At 37.7% G+C, this 25,540-nt stretch overlaps 1 protein-coding gene across 1 annotated transcript; it reads right to left on the reverse strand.

Moving 5' to 3' along the window:
- Positions 1 to 416: 416 nt before the first annotated feature.
- On the reverse strand, positions 417 to 25,101 carry LOC138214953 (uncharacterized). The gene is made up of 25 exons (XM_069176814.1): positions 25,036 to 25,101; positions 24,755 to 24,881; positions 22,799 to 22,960; positions 21,670 to 21,804; positions 20,241 to 20,389; positions 19,946 to 20,049; positions 19,633 to 19,822; positions 18,357 to 18,482; positions 18,094 to 18,237; positions 16,647 to 16,782; positions 13,720 to 13,870; positions 13,304 to 13,440; positions 12,631 to 12,742; positions 12,247 to 12,310; positions 10,034 to 10,237; positions 9,697 to 9,842; positions 9,253 to 9,371; positions 7,823 to 7,944; positions 7,601 to 7,698; positions 6,497 to 6,633; positions 5,763 to 5,887; positions 5,002 to 5,147; positions 3,207 to 3,309; positions 2,077 to 2,213; positions 417 to 1,156 (listed from the first exon to the last, which is right to left on the reverse strand). The coding sequence occupies exons 2-25, from the start codon at positions 24,879 to 24,881 to the stop codon at positions 1,033 to 1,035; spliced, it is 3,198 nt and encodes a 1,065-aa protein (XP_069032915.1). The 5' UTR covers positions 25,036 to 25,101; the 3' UTR covers positions 417 to 1,032.
- Positions 25,102 to 25,540: the final 439 nt, after the last annotated feature.

Below are 25,540 nucleotides of genomic sequence, written 5' to 3' on the forward strand. Positions count from 1 at the left end.
GTTGTCTGTGTTTATGTGTTGGCCCTGTGATGGACTGTCCAGTCAGTACCCTGCCTTCACCCCCTCTACAGGATAAAGCAGCTATACATGGCGGATGGATGCAGCAAAACACATCACTCAGTTGGGTAACAGCTGTGTGATGTCAAACGTCTCCACCGTCTTCATAATCCGTCTGTCTGTCCGTACAGGCTGAATACAAATGTCATGTTATCAGACGACATGATTAATTTTCTTCTAAAGCCTACGACTACGACTACGGGAGAATAAAGCCAGTACATGGCTCATATATGAAATCATCATCTCATCAAATGAGTTAGAAAAACTGGGCACCTCTTTACAACAGACCTCCACTTGAACTTTAGCCATTATGGAAAAATTCCCCGAAGTAAAACAAGCAAAAATTGGAACAACCAGAGAACTTTTTCAGCTTTTATTTATATTCAAGCAATTTTATTAGCATTTTTTTTAATATTCCAGTAAGAATCAATTAGCAAATAATAACAATACAAAGAAGTTTCCTGTTTTCCCTCCCAGATTTATATCATCGGTGCCAAATTCATGATAGGCACAAAAAAAGTTATTCCAAAGAAAAATGATACCATCCCCCCTGGTCTCAAGCTAAACATATTTTGCACTTTAATTAAACACCAATTTATATTTAGAAATCAAAATAGAGCTGTTAAAGATAAAAAAAACAACAACATACATTTACTTGTGTTTTAAAGTTTTAAGGTTTATTTGATTTGATTATGTTCGTCCTTTTATTTAGTGCCTACAAGTTCAGAAAGTTTGTCAAATTAGTGATTCATTTAGATAAAATAGAAACATGCGACAAGAAATTCTAGATTTAAAATGTATATCAAATATGTATGTTAACTCAAAGTGTAATCATAGTAAAATGAGTAAAAGATGCAGAAACATGCGGCTGTGATTACATAAAGTGTAGTAATCATTAAATTCAATAACTGAGTGACATACTGTATGAAAGTATGCAGAACTGATGTACGTAGTAAAACATGGAAGATCCAATGTTTACACCCAGGTTTCCTGAATTTGACTTGAACGGTATTCCGTCGCCATTTCCTTCATCTTCTGATCTGCCTTAAGATCAGTTCTTCTGAGAGGAACCTTTGTCTGGAATGGATCAAATCTGAACCTGTAAGAGAGTTTTCAGTCACTGAAAGTATTCATGGGGATCGTTTACAGGAACTTTGGTGGCTTTCTTTATTAAGATCACAGAAGTTTCAGAGTTTCTCCATATCAGGACAGTTTCAACAAAACATGTTGAAAATAACGTGTAACTCATCGTTGTAGGCTCAACGTGTGCAAACTTATAGTAGACCAAACAAAATACAACCCCAATTCAAAAAAGTTGTGACTGTGTAAAATGTAAATAAAAACTAAATGCAATGATTTGTAAATCATGTAAATCCATATTTAAATGTAAATCAAAACTTGTTGTTGGTGTGATCTCCGTTTGCATGGCAACACATGGGTATGACTAACAACTAGAAAACAATCAGTCGCATCAGTAGACTCGTGTAATGTTTGCAATATTTACTACTGCAGGAAGTAGTCCGGCCCTTAGCAACAACCCGAGCAACAGAGACGAGATGTCGTCCGTTTTATTACTTTATAGAGATCGTTTCTCAGACTGAATAAATACAGCACATAGAAACACTAAACTGCTTAACTCGCTCAGTCTGGTTGTAATGAAGATATCTGCTGAAAGAAAATATCGATGGACTCTTACCGATGTATTTTTAAGATTTTAGCACCGTGTCATGTTAAAACATACCGGTCAAACTAGCCGTTGCTAGGATATAAAAAATTCACTAGACATCCCAAGGCGGCCCCTGTATAGTAAAGAGTATTTCCGCATTCACACGTTTTTTCTATATGTAGTTATTTTAGAGTTTAAATTAAATATCTTTTTAAAACACTTCCAAAGAAGGTTTAAAAAATGATGCACGAGTGAGTGAAGGCTTAAAAAATAACTTGTATGCACACAAACTGTAACTTAACACAACTGTGATGATACCTCAACAATAATGAATACAATAATAATAAAGTTACCTTGTGAGGTGTTTTTCAATGGCCTTCCGCTCGTACACTGCTCCAGTGTTTGTTTTCACAGGATCAGTAAATAACTTCTTGGTGAGAGGACAGATGAGATGTGGGGGAATAAACTGTTCCACAGGCTCCACCAGTTTCTGTCAAATCACAGGTAAATAATAAGTATTAACATGTCATGCTACTCTAAACATGGAAAATATTTACACATGTACAGCAGTACCAGTCATAAGTTTGGACACTTTTTCACGTTCATTTAAAGGCTTTCCTTCCTTTCTTTCCTTAACTTTTCCACACTTTGATGAATTGTTATTCATTTGCTCATGTTTTGACTATTTGCACGTGTTTTCTTGAGTTGCGATGCTTTCAGCTCTCAGGACCACCGTAAAGATGACGTTAATTGCAGATTTCTGAGGCTGGTAACGCTGCATCATATTCTCATGAGAGAGTTTCATCACAATGGTGAAGAAACTTTCAAAGTTTTTAAAATGTTCTGGATGGATTTACCTTCATAACATAAAGTAAAGATGGACTTCTGTTTCTTTTAATTTAGTTGACTAGTTCATGCCATAATATGAATTATTGCTGTTATTGAATAGGGCTGCTTGCTGTTCACCAACACTACACCAGCACAACACAACTGATGAAAACCATTCCAGATGACAACCTTCATGAGGCTGGTTAACATATTACATTAACAGTGTGCAAATCTAAGATGAAGTGAAACAATGGCAACTTTGGAGAATCTGAATCTGGCTGTGATTACATATTATTTTCACTACATTATTACAAGTGTGTAATTTAATTTTGTCATGTGTTGTTTGGTTGTCTTATTGTATTTGCTGTGTTTCTGCAATGTGTTGTGTGTCTATGATCAAACTTAAGACCTAAAGTTTCAGTTATTTCTAACTTTAATAGCTTCTAAATAATAAAAGATGCAAATATAATTTGATTTAACAAAAGATTATTTTGATAATTTTTTTTATTATTTTCAAATTATTTAACAAAAGATTTGATGAACAGATTCAATACTGTTCTTTTCTTCAATAAAACGCTGTAGCATCCCTTCACTATAATTACACGTGTTTTGTCAGGTTACAGCTGTTTTCTCTTTACTACTGAGGTTCAGTTACCTTCTCCTTTTCATCCAGTGATTCTCCAGCAGTTTTTTCAGTATGTTTTTTGGCCTCTTGGTTATACGTCTCATGGTTGGTTAGGTATTCCTCAGCCAGAATGCTTCAACATAAACAGACACACATTAAACTCAAATGCGTCATCATGCTTACCACAATTTAAACTGTCTACTTACATCATGGATTGTTTGTCTGACTTGCTTGTCAGACTGAGACAAAGTGTAGTAGTTGTTCAACAACAAAAATTCACTTGAAAATATAAGATGAAAACACTGATCAGGGATCCGCCGAAGGGCCCAATTTTTGTTCAACGCAAACTAAGCGCAAATCCAGGGGTATTGGTATTTTGGTGCAGCAAATGAGGCTCTTTTCCGCGCTTGCACAGATTTGCAATTTATGTAGATTAAGGCGAACCCAGCTGCGCCGAGATGGGCAGAACATTGGATGTCACTGAAGATGTGCCGATGCACTGCAAATATGGTGTCAATCTTGAGGTGAACTTGTGCCTGTGTCTCCGTCAGCTCAGACAAGTTCCAAGTCCAGCTCAACCAGCAGAGGGCTCATATTCGTGGCTTCAGTGCGCAAGAATGCGCATGAACAGACTTATCCAAAACCCTCAGACAGGTCTGGTGGGTGTTCTACGTATTTAATCCTGCTTACATAAACAATCAAAACAATATTTTTTTTAATGCAACCTTCTGATTCAGTTGATCATGTAAAAATATTTAGCTGACTGTTGTCTATTGAACTGGATGTGAATCAGGCAGTTGGTCATAGCCAATCTCAGCCACAAAATATAAAAGGGACTAAATGAAGGGCAACGAAATTACACAGAAGGGTAACAATTAAAAAGCCTTTCACCTGCTCATCTGGTTTAGTAATCTAGCCAGCTGCGCAAGACCACGGAGTGGGAAACGGTTATCTACGCATTGGTCCGTGCGCACGGCGATCTCTCAGAGGACATCACCCAAAGGCACACGTCAAATGATGTACCGGCAACGGAGTCCCTTAAAAGAATTCAGGAAGCCTTCGGCAATGAAGCAATGAGTCTGGAGAAGTGTTTAGAGTGACATTCATGGTTTCTGAGGGCGGACCATCACTGTCCAAAACCGAAAAATGTGCATCAGGTCATTCTCGTAACCAGGTGGGTTTTCTTTGTGGGAATGTGCACCCTGAATTTGGGCACGAATTCTGTCAGACTGTCAACAATGAGTTCTACAGAAACGCGATGGCACATGAGTTCTCCAGCATGACAATTTGGTCGCTCGCAGACTTTGAAAACACAGATGTTTCTTGGCCCCAGCAACACAATCGTCGCTCCCCACCACTCTCCGGATCTGGCTCCCTGCTGCTTCTTTCTGTTTCCAATAATTTGTCACAAAATTTGATGTGCGCTCCCTGCTCAAGTTTCAGGTGCGTAAAACAGCCCAGACGTACACGTGCTCACAAGCATGCGTAGATCAGGTGCAGGTTTTGATCAAGTAACAAAACACTCACTCGGTAGGGTTACACCTTACCTCGGTAAGGTCCTGTTTCATTAATAAGAAAGTCCGCTGTGTCATAGAGGTCTTAGAGGAGATGAGCGGAGTTGATTTGATTGGCCATGATGGAAGTCAGCTGTGACAAACCTATTTATCTGTTCCTCCTACTTCACCACCAGAGTTTCGCCTGCGTTTGTGTGTATCACAGTGCTCAGTGCAGTTTGGCCATAGGCACACCAGGTGGATGAAAAATAGGGCTCTTAATGACTAAAACATTGGTGCAGGGGTAAAATGTGCAAGATTTGTAATCATACCTATCCAATGGATCTTGAGGCTCAGGGGTCATCAGCAGTCCGAACACAGCATCGAAGATCTCTCTCATGGTGATTTGGGCGTTGTAGTTCCGGTCAAATATGTTGTGGCAGATGCGCCCCACGCTGTTAATGTTGCAGTGGTATATCTTCACTCATGTTAAGAAAAGGACTTTAACATTAAATCACACACATTACTTCCAGTTTTGCCATGTTATGTTACTTTGTTTGAGAAATAGCAGTTGCCTACTTTTGAAAAACACTATGATTGAATCACTTTGAAGGGGCCTCACTCAAAGTTTTTATTAGTTCTATATCTTAAACTTGTTCCTATAAAATTAATAAGAAGTCTATGAAAATTCTACATTTAAATTTTTAAAGCAATGGAAGAAGTTGGGGTGTAAAAAATGAACACAGTACATCAGAACCTGGTCCAAGAACAAGAACAACCACTTTGGACTTACAGCCCCGTTTCCAAAAAAGTTGGGACGCTCTGCAAAATGTAAATAAAAACAGAATATGATCATTTGCAAACGTAAACCCACATCTACGTAGTACTCATACTGGTGCTCAAAAGGTGGATCACTATTTGCCATCTGTGAACAAATTGTCTTGAGCAAAAGTTAATTTGATGCTTAATTACAAACATTTGGTAAAAAAAGAAGAAAAAAAAAGACAGACCAATCCCCTGGATATTAACCAGTCAAGATTAAACCTCTGCTTTTATATGCTTCATTGAAGAGGCCCAATATCTGGCAGGATACAGGTGTGATAAAGCGAACAGTTGGAGGCTTCACTGGATAGTCGGTCCCAAACTGGCAGAACAGCTCAAAGACTCCTTTCTCATACGGCGTGTCAGGAGGACCCTCCATGAGAATCTTCCAGAAGGCTGAAATGTATAAAAATGAAAACAGAAGTTTACTCCTGGCATTATAAACTTGGTCTTAATCCAGTACTGATTCAAGTGACATTAAATACTGTAGCCTGCACACATTACCTTGAATTTATTGAAAATATATTTAAATAAAAATGTAATGGTCTATGTTGTGAGCAAAGAAACAGTTGCCTTGACAAAGTGCAAAGCAGTACGCAATATATATCCAGTAAATCTAAAGACCACGAGCCCTTTTTCATTAACCCCTGCAGCACTTGTCTCAGAAGGACCCACCTGTGCAAGTTAGTCATTTTACAAATGGACCTACTTTTATTGTTTTCCATTAAGTTACTAGTTTCTAGTTACTCAGTTTCTGTGTCTAAATGCTGGAAATATAAGTGCTGCATCATCATGGCAGTATTCCATATCTTCTACCTTTTGGCTTCACACAGCCTTTATTATTTGTAAAGACAAACCTGTCTATACAATGTGTTGCAGTACATCAACAATCTTTGTCACACTAATTGTTATGAACAATTGTTTTGTAATAATAGAAATATAATTGAAACAACAACAACAAAATTATGTTAGAGAAAAGGTTTTGCAAATAAATACTCCACTTACTGAAGTCGGACTCCGATGGTAGGATGGTGAAGAAGGGATGTGGCTCACAGTGAAGGCTCCTCAGCTCCTCCATGATACGTTTGTCCTTCGCCATGAAACACCCATCTTTGGCCTCCTGAATCTTCTTTTTCAGAGCACTAGTTTGTTGTGTAACAATTACAAATATTTAGATGATAGACTGCCAAGTGAACTGTACATTTATCCTAATAACAGCAGGAAAAAACAAGCCTGGAATTATGGATGTTTGTAGATGTTTTCTTTTGAAGATGCTATAATACTACAATTTACTTAAGTTTAATTGTACAGCCATGATTTGAATTCTGTATGCTTTGCATCTAATGCTGCAAAAATACAACAGGTGTTTGAGCTGAGCGTGTGTGTTAGCTGCTTTACAGACAGATTAAGTGTTGGTGAGCTACGATGTTGAAGTAAACTGTTTACTTGTTACACAGTGTCTCACTGGCACTTATTTTTTTTTCATCTAATTTATTAATAGGTTGATTTTAGTCGTCCTTCTGTTCTCAGCCCTGTTTTAACCCACAGTTACCACTGATTTAGACTATTATTGGCTTTTTATGTTATTGTCACACTGCACACTTTTGTGGGCTCTTCCTTGTCCTTCAACTTTCAAACAAAGTTTCATGGGAAACGGGCTGTTTTTTTTCCCTTCTGTAATCCATACACAAACAAACAAACAAAAACAAACAAACAAACAAACAAACAAACAAACAAACAAACAAACATATGGATGCGACAGTAGCTTCCTTATTCGTTCACGCTTATTCAATTTGAGTTTCCCAAAATAAAGCAAAATATTCAATTTAAGCATCCAACTTTATGAAAGGCAAACTTCTGCACCTGGATTCTGCAGTATGACCACAGCTACGTGCCTGATGACCTACAAAATCTGCCAGTTTTCTTCAACTATCAGACAACTTTTTCCATTTCTTTCTTGGAAAAAAGGCAAAGCTGAGTACAGAAACTGTCATCTCTTTAGATGGAGATATTACACACATCTTCTCTGCTTGGCCTTTGTACCTAAAACCTATGTGGTGACCAAGTATATTCTAACTATCAATGAAGGAAGCTTATTCTGTCACTTACCTCTGTGTCACTGTCACCTTGTTGTGTATCTGGGCTGGTAAGATAGCTTCTGGAGATGTATCATAGCCATGAGTAGCAAAGTATCCTGTCAAAAGACTCTGTAAAATAATAAAGACAGAGTGTTTCAATGTCCAAAGGTCATTTCTGTTTAAAATTGATTTACAGTCTGTATCCTAATTCAGCACTTCAGGCCTGATTATGAAGAAAAATGAATCTACTAACTTCCGTGATGGCGGACGGGTCAGCTTTGTTTTTGGGTTTCCTGATCTCCAAAGAAAGAACGGTCTCTATCTCAAAAAGTTTCAGACCATCTTTGCTTGACTTTGGTTTGAAACAGCAGCCGCCTTAAAGAAAAATGTATTATTAATCAGCTAACCACAAACTGTCCCTAATGACAGATCCCTTTCTATCTCCCCTCTGCCAAATCTTTTTTGTCATTCTAGCCCTCTTGTTTCGCCAATGTACTGAGTTCCTGTGCTTCCTTTATGGAGCTAATATCTTTGACATATGTGTCACTTAAGTAATATTACACGAGAGGGCGTATTTTAACATGAAGTGCCTCGGTCCCGACCGCATCACTGTCGTGCCAATAATCATGTTAAAGCTCACCCTCGAGTGTAATATTGCAATTATACAACAAGTTACTGACTAAATACATCATGTAATCAAAGTGTATTCATATTGTGGGGCGATTCGCTCTTAAAATACAAAACTTTTTGTTAATGCGATCTCTGTTTCCATGGCAATACATGGGGTGTGACTAACAACTAGAAAACAATCAGTCGCATCAGTAGACTCTTATGTAACATATGCAATGTTTACTACTCCAGGAAGTAGGCCGGCCCTTGTTAACGACGTAGCAACAGAGACGAGATCTAGTCCGTTTTATTGCTAAATAACTACAACACGTAGAAACACTAAACTGCTTAACTCGCTCAATCTCATTGTAATAAAGATATCTGCTGAAAAAAGATATCGATGGACTCATGTATTTTTGTCGTGTGTTAAAACTAAACCGATCAAACTAGCCGCTGCTAGGATTTAAAGTACTCGACTGTCCGTGGTGTTACTCTACGGGTGCTCGGAGCGACAAAAAAGGACCAAAAGAGACCCAATTTCACCAAACAGGTCACATTTAATAGACCTCTAACAAGTAAAAACAACAATATACTGCATATTATATGAAATCCAATTCCAATCATATATTCCCGTTGAAGAGGCGGAGGGATATTTCTAGTGATGAGCAGGGTGTGATGTCATAATGATCTGAACACGTTCCAAATGTTCAGCTGACCAATCAGATCGCTGGGTCGGAACTACTTGTTGTATAATCCTCTGGAGGTGATCGACTCTTGACTGTCTTCATGTAGGTGTGATTTTAGACCTGATTAAAATGCTGTATCACTCTAATTTACCACAGCGTCTTGATTTGGATCTCGCATTCATTATCTATCTATCTATCTATCTATCTATCTATCTATCTATCTATCTATCTATCTATCTATCTATCTATCTATCTATCTATCTATCTATCTATCTATCTATCTATTTATAACATCAAATCAGCATAGATTGGTATGAAGTTTTATTGATAAGCATCAATAATGTTTGCTCATGTTTTGTAAACTTGAAAGTTTCAAGACAAACTCTACCTGTTGCAATGCTGATTCCATGCAGAATGTTATTCTGCACATCTCCGAGAAGAATCGAGTCTACTATGATGTTAGATTTGATCAGGTTAGCGGCAACATCAGCTGGCTTGTTGACGGATCTACGAACAAATATTCACATTGTTGTCAAAAGTAAAATCATAAGAAGATGTAAGAAGTGGTGAGAAACTTGATTAACATATTGTAGCTTCTGTCATGTTTTTCTAATTTAGATAACTGAGGGTTCCATGTCACACACACACACACACACACACACACACACACACACACACACACACACACACACACACACACACACACACACACACACACACACACACACACACACGAAGCATGAAGTGTATATTTATGAATCACAAAGCTGATGATTGACTGATTATATTCAAGTAGGCATTATAGCGAACTAGCATTGTAGAAGAAATTTACCCAACATCATTTCCATCTGTGAGACACAGAATGCGAAGTCTGCATTCGGGAAACTTGCTCTTTACTTTTTCCAGCTCAAGCTTTCCGTGCTGTAGCGCATCATACAGCCTGGTGCGTCCAGATGCCTCGAGAGTGCGCACATGTTCCTAGAAAAGAAAACAGCTGTATCTAATGCATCATGTATTTATTGTATAATTTATTGTATAACAGCCCCTGCTACATGCCATGCAGAAGGAAAGAACATGTCCTCAACTTCAATGGAAATTTAAGACTAATGTAAATTAATGTAAAGTAAAAGACTGAACAAAGCGCTTTCATCAACTTAACGTGTACTTACCTTGAACTTTTCAAGTGTTTCTGTAAATGTGTGAATCATTTTCACCATAGTGTCAAACTTCACAAGGCCAATGACATGGTGGAAATCATAAGCCATGGTCCGCGTTGCAAAGTTATCAAACAGCTCTTTTACAGCATGGATTTTCTGTATGTCCACACTTCCATAGCAATTCTCAGCCATTGATGAGCTTGAGTCAATCAGCATCTGATGAAATAAAAGTGTAGGAGATGATTGAGCTGTATTTCTTTTTCTTCACCCAAAACTGAAACTCAACTTCAAGCACATACTTCATATTGAAATTGACTGAGCACTTCTTTGTTAATTTGTAACATAATGCACCAACATGGGCGAGATTATATAGAAATAAAAACATTCTCCTTTTGCTTCGAGTGCCTAAACCTTGTGCACAGTGTTGTATAATAACAATGAGAGGGGCACTAATAAAGAGCCTTGGGACGACACACTGTAATTTCTTAGTGCCATTTTAGGCCCAGACATCGTCCCATCAATCCTACAGACGTGAAGTCTTTCTGTGAGATTGAAGGCAAACTATTGCTAATGTAATTTCTAAAGATTTTGTCTGATAAAATCAAACAGATGAAAATGACAAATGTTAATAGATGTTGCTGTTCACACAACTTAAATAAACCTAAATATACTTTAACCAGTTCAAACACTAAAATGCAATCTTAGACATACAGTAACTGAACTCTGGTGTGAGATCACAAATCTGAATAAAATTCAAAAATACTTCTGATTAATCACAAGGCTGTTTTTTGTTTGGTTTTGTTTAGTCATGCTGCAAATAAATTCAAAAATATTGCTATTCCCACCTTTTATGTACAACCCTGTTTCCAAAGAAGTTGGGACACTGTGTAAAATGTAAACAAAAACAGAATGCAATGATTTGAAATAAAATAAACCCTTATTTAGTTGAAAATAGACTAAAGGTAACTTTAGTGTGAAATGTTGAAACGAAGAAATGTTATTGTTTTATGATAAATATATGCTTATTTTGAATTTGATGGCAGCAACACACGGTCAATAAAAGACTGGAAAAGTTGTGTAAGGCTAAAAAAAAAAACACCTGGTGGAACATTTCACAACTAATTAGGTTAATTGGCAACAAATCAGTGAAATTATTGCATCTAAAAAAAGCATTTCAGAGAGGCAGTGAAGATGGTGAGAGGTTCACAACACTGTGGAAGACTGTGTGGGAAGATAATGAAACAATTTAACAATAATATTCCTCAACATAAAACTGCAAGGAATGTAGGCATTTAATCATCTACGGTTCATAATATCATTAAAAGATTCTGAAAATCTGGAGAAATCTCTGTACGCAAGGGACAAGACTGAAAACCAATATTGGATGGTGGTGATCTTCGGGTCCACACGCAGCACTGCATTAAAAACAGACACAAATCTAAAGGGGAAATCATTGTTTGGGCTAAGAAACAGTCCTGGAAACTTTTGTCTGTGAACACAGTTCGTCGCTTCTTCCACAAATGCAGGTTAAAATTCTACCATGCAAAGAAACCAAATATAAACATGATCCAGAAACAGCACCACCTTCTCTGGTCCCGAGCTCATTTAAGATGGACTGAGGTGAAGTGGAAAACTAATCAACGAATCAAAATTTGAGATTCTTTTTGGAAATCAGGGATGCCGTGTCCTCCAGGCTAAAGAGGAGAGGGATCATCCAGCTTTTTTTTCAGTACACAGTTAAAAAGCCAGCATATGTGGTGGTACAGGGATGCATTCGTGCACATGGTATGGGTAGCTTGCAGATCTGGGAAGGAACCATGAATGCTGCATGACATATACAGGTTTTGAAGCAACATGTGTTGCCATCAAGACAACGTCTCTTTCAGGGAAGGCCTTGCTCAGCAAAACAATACCAAACCGTATTCTGCACATATTACAACAGCATGGCTCTTTAGTTGGAGAGTCCAGGTGCTGAACTGGCCTGCCTGCAGTCCTGACCTGTCTCCCATTTGAAAAATTGGGGCAATTAAATATGGGTTTACATGATTAGCAAATCATTGCATTTTGTTTTTATTTACATTTTACAGCATCCCAACTTTTTTGGAAACAGGTTTGTAACAGAATGTAAAACGAGTGCAGTTGTTGACAGAACTATGCATATTATACACCTACAAACTCCTTTAAAGTAACTGAAGCAGTGAAGAGAAAGAGAGAGAGAAAATTACCAAAATAGCCTCCTTTGGAGTCCTGGTTGTGACAAAGGAGTGGTCATCCCTGTGATCACCAGTTCTGCATGAAAAGAGGGAAATTATATATATTTTTTAAGATGGATGGATAAGTAAGATATCATAAATGTGATTATATTATGAGATTATATGAGTTGGCACACTCCAGTAACTTTTAATATTTATACCATGGACCATAATGCAAATTGTTGCCTAATGATATGTTTACTTTTGAACATAGGTGCCAATTTAATACAGGAGGTACCAGTAATATACAGTATTAATGTGGAAACAATTTTTTTTGATCAATACATCTTGATCTTATCTCAATAATGTGTTTAAATACTCTAAAAACAATTAAATAAATTATGAATCAGTACTCACGAAGCTGCCAATATGTTCACATCCACTTGTTTGTTTTTGCCAGACAGACAATCATGCACATCAATCATTGCAGGTTCTGCCTTATTTTTTTGCAGATAAACACCAAGGTTGTCTGTAAAAGATGAAAAGTATTGGTTTAAAAAAACAAAACAGCAACAACATTATACATTCATTAGCAACAGGGAACATAGCAGAAATATTACAATGGAAGACACTGAAACTCGGGAGATGTGTGTATGTGTGTGTGTGTGTGTGTGTGTGTGTGTGTGTGTGTGTGTGTGTGTGTGTGTGTGTGTGTGTGTGTGTGGGTGGGGGGGGGCTTGCATGTTAGCTCTCTTCCACTGGTGTGTGTGTGTGTGTGTGTGTGTGTGTGTGTGTGTGTGTGTGTGTGTGTGTGTGTGTGTGTGTGTGTGTATGTGTGTGTCTGTGTGTGTGTGTGTGTGTGTGTGTGTGAATGAAGGAATTAGAAGCAAATTGTAAAGGCCTAAAAAAAACCTGCCCATTTCTAGTGTAAGCATAAAAATTCAATTCAATAATTTTGACATTGAAATATCATTGCCCCTAAAATCAGCTACTCAGTGTTGTGTTTATTATTAAATTTTGGTATTCCAGTACATGTTTTACCAACCCAGGTTTCTCTATATACATTCCAGACTTGCTATTAAAGTCATACCTTTCGTCAAGAAAACAAGACATGCGTCTTGAGATCCTAGATCCTTCAAAAGCAGCGGTGGAGTCACGCTGAGTTGAGGAAATGCTTTCAATTCCTCCGCCATGCTTCCAAAACTCCTCCCACTGTTTATGTTAAAGCTGGAATTTAATAACAGGAATTATCGAACAGGTTACTTTTTGTGCTGGGCCAAATATTTATGTTGCTTATTTGATTATTGCAAATAAATCTCAATTAAATGTGTTGAATGAAAAACAAAAAAAATATTCTATTCATAAAACATTGTTGCATACAGTCGGCCAGAGATGTAAACATAAAATTCTGTGTGTGGACTACATAGAAAGGATAATGTATTACAAAGGTTTATACGAAAATGTGTTATTTTACATTTAATGAACATGTAACATATTAATACATACTTCTGACCAGTCACACTGTCATGAGAAATCCAGAGATGATAGGTTGTGATTGAAGGAATGACACTGAGCAAAATTTTCTCAATGTCAGTGGCTCTCTTGAATGACGTTTCTCGCAAAACCTCTTCAGTGCAGTTTGGAATCTTCCCTCCATCTATTCATCAGAAACAGTTAAAATAACACTACTAATAACACATAATCGCTTTTTTGAGAAATTACAAAGAAAAAAAGAATTGGCCTTATTTATGAAAAGTTCTTCACAAATAAGCAGAGTTTTTTTTCAAACATAACTGTGGTTTCTAAGTGGTCAATATTAGCTTTCAACTGTTCCTCATGAAACCTTTCTGCACTGCGACTGTAGAAAAAGAACAGTAGTGCTTGAAAGTTTGTGACCCCTTTGGAATCTTTTTTATTTTTGTATAAATATGACCTAAAACATCTACAGATTTTTTTACAATTCCTAAAAGGAACCAAATTAATCAAATGAGACAAAAATAGGAAGAGATCTAATATTACAGATCTGTGAGTGGGAAGTAGTCTGGCCAGTGAGTTCCTTGGCCTGGAGATTTCAAGGTTCTTGCTGCTACTGTGGTGCGACACCAGGCATAAATGCCGTAGGTGATTTAGTACTGCCAGTTACCCGGGTGGTGGCAAAAAGCCCGACCAACTCAGATTTCTGAGTGGGTTCAGTCACCACCCGGATAAAGGAAATGCTATCCAAAGGTAGACTCTTGTCACAAGGTGACCGTCAATGGGCAGGCAGGATTGATGCGTTCTCTTTTTGGTGGAAGAGCTTCAGCCAACAACAGAATGAGGGACATTGGCAGGCGAATGATCACAATTCAGGTGACAACGGCTGGCAACACTGGTCAAGTTAGAGGACTACTGCTGGTGAAGAAGGTAATGGGAATCCACTTCACTATTTTTTCCCCAAGACAACTTTAATGATGAAGACAACTACTAATAGTGGGGTGGTCAATAGCCCGGCAAACCAAGGTGATACCTCTGGACCCAGAGGGGAAAGTAAGGGTCAAAAATCAAGTTCTTCTGAAAAGGTCCTGTAATGACGCTGCAGAGGCCGATGGAAGGGCCCAACGGAAAGACAAAATGAACCGAAGAAGTTGCAGGCGCATTGGCACATGGGATGTAAGAAGCATGACAGATCCTAGCAAACGGCACATTCTGGAAAAAGAAATGGAGAGCCTTTGATACTGTCCAACACCAAAAACTTTGGACTACCTTAGTATCAATGGGCTTCCCAAAACATGCTGCTGAGGACACTCTATGACCATCAGAATCAACAGTGAGAACTGCATGCGGTGACACTGATTGGTTTAACATCGGACAAGGGGTACGACAAGAATGTATACTGTCTCCTCATCTGTTTAATGCCTACGCAGAATACATCATGCGACTAGCCCTTGAAAACTATGATAGTGGAATATCAGTCGGAGGCAGAACAATTAACAACTTGCGATATGATGACACTACTCTATTAGCAGGCAGTGCAAATGAACTAGAGAATCTGATTGGAAGAGTAAGAGTAGAGAGTGAAAAGTTTGGCCTCTTTTTAAATGTAAGCAAGACGAAGGTGATGATTGTCAACCAAGGTGAAGAGAACCCATCCATTCATGCAGGAAACGACGCAATTGAAGTAATAGACCATTTCAATGACCTTGGGTCAATGATATCGAACCAAGGTGGTTGTTCCCCTGAGATAAAACGCAGACTTGCAATGGCAAAATCATCAATGTCTGCTACAAACAAGATATGGAATGACAGAAGAATCAGCAAAAGAACAAAGATCAGACTGGTCTCCACTTTGATTTTCCCGATTACAACATACGCATGCGAAACTTGGGCTATCAATGCTGCAGATCGGAGAAAAATTGAAGCATTTGAGAGGTGGTGTTGGAGAAAGCTTCTGTGCATGCCTTGGACAGCCAAAAGGACCAATGAGAGTGTCCTGCTTGAAATTGGAGAAAAAAAAGGATCTCTTCACAGTAGTTGCAAAACAAAAAGTGCAATATTTTGGTCACATTGCCAGGCGTGAAGGAGACAATCTGGAAAAGCTGATTATGTTTGGTAAAGTGGAAGGGAAAAGAAGCAGAGGAAGACAGAAACTCCGCTGGACAGATGGAATTACAACTCTCACAAAGAAATCAATTTATAGCTGCTACATCAAAGCTCAAAACTGCTATGAATGGAGAAACTTCATCTAAAAGGTCATGAATACTCAGATATGAGTAGAACAACGACGACGAGTGGAAAAAAGTATGTGCACCTCTTGGGTTAGCAGTTAATTTGAAGTTGAAACTAAAGTCAGTCAATGTAATGATAATCAGGTGGGCACTCCATTTTATTCAGAGCACAGGGATTTATCAATGTCTCAGCTTCACAACATCTTTGTGGAAGTCTACGATGGCCCGAAGAGATTAGATTTCTGAGGACCTCAGAAAATGACGTGTTGATGCTCATCAAGCTGGAAAAGGCAAAAAAAAAAAAAAACACATTTCAAAAGAGTTTGGACTCACAGTCAGACTGATTGTTGTACAAATGGAGCAAATTCCAGACCATTGTTAGCCTACACGTGTTGTCAACCATCATAGATCCCTCCAAGCTGTTTTAGTTCATATTTAAGCAGAAACCAAAATTCTGAAGGGTTCACAAACATTCAGGTACCACTGTACATCAATCAAGATGTGATAGACTTTGGAAATGGAAACTTTGGAAAATGAATGATATGCAAACATTTGGGTCACATAGCTTGCTGGACTTTGTTTATGTTACCGCAGCAATTAGATGAGTTACAAAGTCGCCATTATGAGTCATTGCATTAATACATGATCAAAAATTCAAAACCCACAGTCAGGTATTTACATTGTTTGCATGTATACATGTTAGCAGGTAATATAATAAACAAAACGTACCTTTGATTTTCTGCAGCACAACTGCTCTTTCCAGGGCTCCTGGTATTCCAGGTAAAGTGACAGGTTCACAGAAACGTCTTCCTTCTTCATTCCTCAGGAAATATGGTGCATAGTTCTCATGTTCTGATGTCTCTTTCTATGAAAATAATACAAGCAAATGAAGTCTGTCACTTCTCTGAAACATGTTTGTAACTGACGGTAATCATAATTCACATCAAGGTAAACTGCTTCTGATTTTGCAACAATGTATAAAACATATAGATGATAAAGATAAAGGTACATTTTTATATTATAGACTTTTATATTATAGACATTTGTGATCAATGTAATTCCAAAAAAAGAGAAGAAATACACTTAGAAAAGCAGGTCATGTAACGGGCTGGCAGTATAAGAGTTCTACGGGAAGACAGCATCTACGATAACAACTAAACCAAATGACCTTTGGAAGGAGGTCACTTGTCAGTACATAACTATTACATGAATAATCCAATCTCATCTGGTTGATATTGAAAGTATTGTTAGGCAACTACAACTACAATGGCTCTGGATATTCAAACTATCAGAAACCTTTCATGAGGTTTATAAGAATATTTCAGAAAATGATAGATGAACTGGTCTTTAATCCATGAAAGAACACATTTAACAATCACCATCATTCATGTGATGAACTACACCTGTTACTCTGCCAGAGGCGTATGTGTGAATTTAATTGAGTAATTGAGTGCACTCTAAATTACCTTGAAACTAGTTTGTTAAGAGCAGGTGAAAAAATGGGAAAGGGAAGAAAGGCAGTTGATCTCATCTGAAAAGTCTGTTGAAAAGTCTCAAGTTGGTAAAATGGAGGGGAAAGAGTAGAGAGTACACAGGCAGAGCGAGAAAGACCAGCAGCCGACTGAAGAACTGGTGAGAAACAGGATAGATTTAGAGATTAACGAGAATTCCCAAATTTACAAAACACTTGAAGAATGATACGACAGAAACCATTTGTAAGACAGATAGGATTTAATGAGCCAAAGAACATGCACAGAAAGAGGCATCTTTTAGAGATGTGTTATTTTCAGATGACTACATGGATCTGAAAGTAAAAGTTTGAATGGAGAAAACCAGCCGGACCGCACGAAAGTTGCTCTAAATCATGAAAGTAGGACAGACAAATTCTGAGGTTTTTTGTTGATGAACTCATCTATTGATTAAATCAAGAACACAAAAAAATGAATTTTGGATGCAAAGTTAAATAAATCTGTAAAAATGATTCCTGCGACAGAAGTCGGTCCATCAGCAGGATAATGATCCAAAACAATTCAGGGCTTCCCAGAGCCCTGAATTAAATCCCATAGAGCACCTTTGGGATGCCATTGAGAAAAAAGGTCAGCTCGTCAATGCTCAATAACTTGAAAGCTTTGCTGACTGAAACAGAGGAAACTTTGTTGAACTAATTTGGATATACCTTTGCTTCTGACATGAGATAGGCCCAGCAGTGTGTTGAATACTCAAAGACGTCAAGGTCTTCAATTATCTTCTCCCCTTGTCTTGTTCCCAGATCAGGCAAAAGCTCTCTGAAAAGAGTGTACAAGCCCTCAACTGCAGCAATCTATATTCAGAGAAAAGAAAAAAACAAACAGAAAAATTACGTCCTGTCAAGGTCATCGGTTAAATGAACGATAGGTAATGAAAATAATATTACACCCAACTCTCTTTTGTAGCGTTTACCTTTTGAGCCCTGGATACGGTTTCATTCTTACAGAGTAACTGATACAAACTTTGGGCCAGAGGGTTACAGCCGCTTAGTTTTCTTATGAAGCCAATCAAATTCGAATCCACTGCACATCTGGATTTCTAGAACAAACAAAAAAAAGTATAGTAGTAACATAGTTATTTTTAATACATAGCAGTCCCTCCAGAAAATCACCGTCGCAGTAATTAATGCAAATTCAAGCAATCTCTGCAATATTTGTGTGAACTTGCATTTTATTTTAATTCCCGCGCAAAAAAGGTCATCAGCAGAAGCTGTGCTGAAAGTATTACAACATAAAGTAAGTCTTTTCGAACAAAACTCTCTTAATTAACTTATAAAATCCTCATTTACAATTATCACGGTTCTCCTCTCCTTCCAGCAACAAAACAAACTCTGCATCAGAGGAAACCGGAACGAGGGGAAAATCTGGAAGTGACAGGGTTTGCGAAAATGTGGTCTTCACATTATCGTGATCAATATTTATGATCAAATTAAATGCTTTTATACACATGTCAAGTTGTAAGAGACTGCACTTTGTTTTTGTGCATACTGTAGGCCTAGGTGCTGAATTAACATGAACTAAACAGCATTTACTGCTCTTATTTTGACAGCTGATGTAGTCGTTGTTTTCTATATTACAGTCACAAACTGCCTGTTTGTAAAGCTACGTCACTATAATGAGTTTTTTTGTAACTTCAAATCAATTCAAGATTAAATAAAAGATTAAACTAAAATATTTATGTGATGTGCATTATGATTATTACCATGGGAATTGATTACATATTTGCAATTTTTTGGAATTCTCGCAATTTTATGCAAAAAACTCACTTAAAACTCTACAAATTTCATTGCAATTTTGAGAAAATCCATCACTAAATATGTTATTATATAGTATTTTATATATGTAGTAATAGTATTTTAAAAAACCTGCGAAATCCTGGACGGACTGACATGGGGGGCTTAAAAAACACTTGAAAGCTCCTTTAATGCAAAAAATGTAAATACCACAACTCTGTTGTAATTAAAAGATTCTGATGAGTGTCGGACACATTGATCCACTGTCATGTAGATTTTCATTAGTATACTTATACGTTTTTATGTTTGCATTGCCTGTGTTCTATGTCACAAATAAAGATTAAAAAAATGTTGTTGTTTTTTTTTGCCAAAATACAGAAAGTGAAGAGATAATAGTAGTTCAAAGAAATTAAAAATGTTCACATGAATAAGTACTGTATATGACATAATGCTTACAATGACATAGAGAGATGACAGCAAGACACTGATTCCTTTGGGGGTTTGTTGGACTGAGGGAACAACATCATTAATGAAGAATCCATCGTCGGTTTGGGCCTCTTCAGAGAATGAGGACAATGAGAAGTGCAGTGTTGACCCCTCTGTGATTCCACAACTATCCAACGTGATGCCAGAGCCAGTTTCACCTCTGAAAATATGGTTGATAAGAAAAAACAATCACAACATTGTGTGAATAATCAGACATCACTGTTACTTTAAAACATGTGTTGAAGCCCTGTTGTCAATGAATTACAATACTGTATATCCTTACTTATAGTGGAGGACATGAGCAGGGATTCCACTTTCAGCTGCAAGCTTGTTCTTCAAATTAGCTATTGTGTCAAGTGCCAAGTTCACTGTCACCTCGAAGTCCCCCTGTGTGAGATTTTAATTATGGGGCACACAAAAAAAAGTTAAACATCAGCATGTCCTGCTTATCTGCCGCAGCCGTCTTGATTCCTGTTTGTTTGATTCAAAATTATTCTTTAAAATAAAAAAGAAACATTTACAAACAATGGCCATATAATCCGAGGCTGCTATACTCACCAAACCCAAACCAAACTCACCTTGAGCATGACATGGCATCTCACTGTATCTGTTCCATTGGTTTCAGTAATCGGTCGGGTTGAATTTGGAGTTGTTATCAAGTTCTGCTTTGGTGTGAATATAGCGTAGATCACATCTCCACTTTTAATGTGTCTGTCTTGTAAAGACCCTGCACACAGAAGAAAATAAAAACTACAGTTAATGCCTCGTGGTTGTATGCAGTTTACATCCTCGTCTGTCTAGACTCATATAATAGGTGGGGCAGTGCAAATATTCAGAGACTGCTCAGGTTGTGCACAAATGGAGTGCAGGACCAGGATGTGCACAAAGCAGGGGGAACCTGCATAAGTTAGGTTGCTTGATCAACAACATCCCCTGAGTTACACACATTTATGTCAGCATTTTTGGGGAACAGAAAAAAATCAGTTAGGTGGGGAGTGATGAATATTTTCCCCTCAAGTGCCTCATAACATCCCAGTTGAATCGATGTTGACAGTCTGACCCTGGGGGACAAATTCACAGCGCACAACCCTACAGATGTGATGGAAAAATAATGAACTCATCATACTTGTCAAATGTTGGTCTATGTTGGCACAACATGTTCTTATTGTCTCAGACAAGATGTACTCATTTATCCGTTGCACAACATGGTTCTATAGTCTCAGTTACAGCGTCTCTGTACCTTTATCTTGTGACCTACGACCTCACTCATACTATCTACAAAATCAGATATACAGAGGAAATGGGAGTGACTGTCAACTGTTTGTCACACTGTATATAAGCTGAACTACGCAGGAAGGACTTCGAGCAATGCTGAGCATCTTTCTTTGAGTGTACATGTATTTGCTCCTTCTTGCAAGAATAAATGTCCGATATGTTTAATTTTGAATCCAGCCTCTGAGTAATTTTTCTGACAAGATGTAAAAGAAAACCCAACTGGTTGTGCTCCTGACCTGAGGGGCCTTTTCTGGTTTTGGACAGTGACGTTTTGCCCCTCTTCAAACACCAATGCTGCTCAAAACCAGCCACCAGGCGGTAGGCTCTATGAAGCATTTCAAGCGTCTGTATTCTCTATTTTCCAAGTTTGACACAAAGTTCGGTTATTCTCTCTCGGCTCAAGTCCATTGTGAAATTGAAGATGTGCGCTTAATTGTTTTTAAATGTCCTTTTCTTTTGCCTTATGTTTTGATGCACTTTGAATTGCCTTGTTGGTATAATGTGCTATACAAATAAACTGGCCTCGCCATACTACTGGTCACAAAAACGTGTGTAACTCAGGTGCTGATGTTAATCAAGCAACGTAACTTGGAATATTTAATCAATAAGGTTATTTCTTCCCTTCCCATTTTACACTTTTTAATGATTTTTTTCTATGAAGGGTTAATAATCCTTCACTCTCCTGCTGAATGCCCTCTATTTGATTTAAAACCCAACACTGAATGAGCTTACATGTGTTGAAGAAGGGATCATCTGTCAAAGGCATTCCATCTGCTGTGTAGAGACAGACGCTTCTGGAGGAATCGATGTTTTCAAGGTAACAGATCCTCAACATCAGATCTTCAACTGTGTTTTGTGTATCCATATCTGCAATTTGAAAACAACCAACCAACAATGTTTACTGTTGTAATACAGAGATTATATTTTTTTTCTTCCAATGTTATGTAAAGGAACATTAACGCTGACTAAAGGAAACATATGTTTTAATGTTGCCCCACTGATTAAACACATTGATGAGACTATTCAGACAATAAATCTGATTTTAATGGCCACATTTCAACCAATCCAGTATCACAGCAAAGCGTTAAACAGACACGCTTGTGTACTGCAGAAAAACATGAGATAGCCACGTTTTGAGCTGAAAGTTACATGTTTTGTAAGTGTGAAACCTACACACACGGAAATGTCATGTGGTGCAGGATCATGTGACCAAGGTCCCGCAACAGAGGGAACAAACAACATTTTTTGGCAGTGTGATGAGATTTGATTCCAGGAAGTGACAATGTTTGTCTTGAGTTGTTTTTTGTTTCCAAACCCCAACCATGTGCTTATTTCGTAACCCCAGCCATTTTAAATTTAAATTTCCTGTAAATCACATGGCTCTAATCCTGCAGTAGGTTTCATTTCAGTCCACTATAGGAAAACATGAAACTTTCACACCTAGACAGCGCAAAGTGTGGCTATGTCACATTTTGTTGTTGTGGACGGGCGTGTCCATTTCACGCTTTGCTGTGATACCGGGTTGTGCCAGTAGTAAGAGCCATAATAACTGTTAATACACGTACAGTCCTAACGCTCATTGGTTAAACATACATTATTTAAATATTTGGCAGTAGTATTTGAAGCCATTCAGGATTACTTTTACATTTTTTGATCATCATTCACCAGCCATCATTCAACCTTTCCCACCGTCTCCACCTGACCCCAGACTGGTCCCTTTCATTACAGTCAATCTGAGATGTTTATGGCAGTGGGTCTCAAAGCACTTTCTGTCTTAGAAATCATCTGCAACAGGAAACTTTAAACTCTGAAATAAACTTTATATAAAAAAAACAGGATACAAATTATACAAATTTCCTACCTGTGATGCATTTCTGTTCTGGACATTTGGGGTATGTGTACATCAGAGAGAACGATCCCAGTGACTTCTGCACAGATGTTGCTGCTGGTGTTGCTGGAGCTCTGAATCTGCCGATAGTTTTTTTCATGGCATCAAAACGATTCTTCTCCACCTGAGATAATCCTGTTTGGAAACAAAAGTTCATCTCAATTTAAAATATTTAACTGGAAACAAGCAGCTCATATATTCAACTCTGATAAGTTAACAGTGCAGAAATATGACTCAAGATGTGCCTTTTGTATTCAGACCAGTGATAACATATCTATACTAGTGTCAAACAAATTATTGAAATTACTTTGAATACAGAATAAGTTCTTAATACAAACATTTGGACCACATTTATGGACCTCATCGTAATTCTACAAAGCTTTATAAATTTGGAAGACAATTAGAGAAATAATTCACAAGATAACAAAGATTTTTGTCCCGATACTAAAATCTATTATGTTTATACTAACATGTACTTTACTGCTCTATGCAAATACCTTTCTCAGTGGATGGTACATTAGGTAACCCTACTTCTTAAGGTGTGTCTTAACTAGCATTTCAACACCAACACTTCCTCTCTCTTCTCAAAAACGTTTTGCTAAAAAAATGCCACTTTCACATAAGAGGTTGTCCAATGTGATTGTCTAAATGTTCATGTTTTTTATTCCAGGAGATTGCTGTTTAGTTTTGTGCCATCTTTTTCAAAGTGGTCCACAAGTGCATATAACAAAACCACGGGCCTTTAAATAATTTACAGACTAAGTGGCAGACCTCCACATGAGGAACCTCTGACGTCTAAAGGAAACCGCATGAACTCCGCAGCCGAAATTCGTCTTCTTTGTGTCATTTTAAAAATCTCAACTAGTTGCAAACTTGGAGATAGAAAATATATAGCTATTTTCATTGAGTTAGCTTTTTGCACTTTGGTAAGTGTGATGTGAGGGCTCTCCAAATAACGTCTGTACAGATGTGAACCCCTGACAGTATATCTGACATATTAGGCACACGAGCCTAATATGTCAGAGTGCAATGCTTTCCACCAACTGCATGGCCTCAGAGCATGACGGGAAACATCTGGCTCTCACCTGATTGGTTTAGATGTTGGCTCAATAGTATAATGTTCGAAATAAACTTTTGTTTAATTGATGAGATTTTGGATGTATTTGTCTAATTAATTAAAGTATTTAACTACATAAAAACTTCTGATAAATGGGATGTGAAAATTCTGAAAAACAACATAGTCTTCTGTTTATATCACTAGCGAAAGCTGTTGTCTTGTATTACTTTCCTCTTCATGAATGACTATTCATTGATGTTTTCAATTTATTAAATGGTTTGAGGAGAACCAGTCTGCTCAGCTGATTTTTATACAGAGGACAACATATTTGCAAGAGAATTCACGTAAGCTGGAGGTTGAACCATACACATACATAACCTGTACTGCGTTTTAATAGACTACCCTGTCATAATAAAAAACAAATGGAGACTGTATGCAAACGGATATCTCAGTCAAATAACATTTCAGATTAAATCTAACGGTATGCGTGTTTCTGTGATTTCCTGTTCAGACTGAAGGCAGGTAGAACCTGTCCGGCAGATGTTTGACTCCGCCCCCTTCTGCTGCAGCCGCTTTACAGAGGTACTTCATTTTAAACGAGCCTGATAAACAATAATGGCCCTCCGTGTTATTATTTTCTCATTTCTAATATGGACCGTTGAAAGAGTCGATTAACTTTTAAATATGATTTCTAACGAAAACAAGTTTAATTGGCTGCGCGCGACTTCACGGTAAAAAACAAGAACGTCCGCTGCTGAGCTCCTCTTATAGTTCCTCTCAACAGAGGTGCGTTTTACGGAGGTCTGCCATGTTTTCTACAGTAAGATACTCTTGCACAAAACAGAAAGTGAAGCCACTTTCAAATTTCTCACCAATGTTGGTTATATCTTCATCTGTCAGATCATTAAAGTCTCTTTCGTCTTTCACACCGAACTGGAGAAATGTGTTGTAGTATTTCTCCAGTCTGCTCTTCTCAAGCAGGTTGTAAATCGCACCCATCTAAAAAAAAACAACAACAAAAGAACAATGCCAAAATGTTCCAAACGGGATTCATTATTAATTCATAATAGCAAGAAGAAATACATATTCAGAAGTATTTACTCTAAATGTTCAGTCATAGCTTAATAAAATAGTTTAAGCTGGATAATCTTACCGTGATGCACTCAAGATCCGATGCAACTGCTTGATTAAGTTTCTGTTTCTGGCATTTATGAGTTTGTTAAAAATGAAACCTAACTGAAAACCAGGAAATACCATTTATGTCCAGATGTGCTCCCTCTGAAAAGAGGTTTTTTTTTTTTTTTTGGGGGGGGGAGGGGGGGGGGGGGGAGTAGGAGGTGAAGTAATCTGGTGTTGAGTTGAAATAAACACAGAAATGATGTCCAGAGAGCTTTTCATCAACACTTTATAAATAGATCTATAAGTACTATCCAATTCATGACTTGGGCCTCTGATGTTTGTAGTCTTACCCAAGTTTATGTAACACATACAGACACATGTTAAACTGTAAAACTGCCCCAGATTGAATCACAGTATCATACTCGTGACAGACTTTTCATCTTTTGAGTTCCTCAGAGCAGATAATGATTATGAATATGAGGATCTTTCAGACTGGGGGAACTAGTTCATGTAGTTATAAGAACTGAATGTACACCTTT

This window comes from Embiotoca jacksoni, unplaced genomic scaffold, assembly GCF_022577435.1.
Source record: "Embiotoca jacksoni isolate LCO1_2020_lvr unplaced genomic scaffold, fEmbJac1.0.p SCAF_7, whole genome shotgun sequence".
Lineage (NCBI taxonomy): Eukaryota > Metazoa > Chordata > Actinopteri > Embiotocidae > Embiotoca > Embiotoca jacksoni.

Excerpts from the sequence above, each read along its gene's own strand:
- LOC138214953 (XM_069176814.1), bottom strand. The coding sequence starts at position 24,881 with ATGGGTGCGATTTACAACCTGCTTGAGAAGAGCAGACTGGAGAAATAC. Across the intron at positions 16,783-18,093 it reads ATCTCATGTCAGAAGCAAAG|AAAGAGACATCAGAACATGA; the intron begins GTATATCCAAAT and ends TTATTTTCATAG. Across the intron at positions 6,634-7,600 it reads AAGGTGACAGTGACACAGAG|TGCTCTGAAAAAGAAGATTC; the intron begins GTAAGTGACAGA and ends ACAACAAACTAG.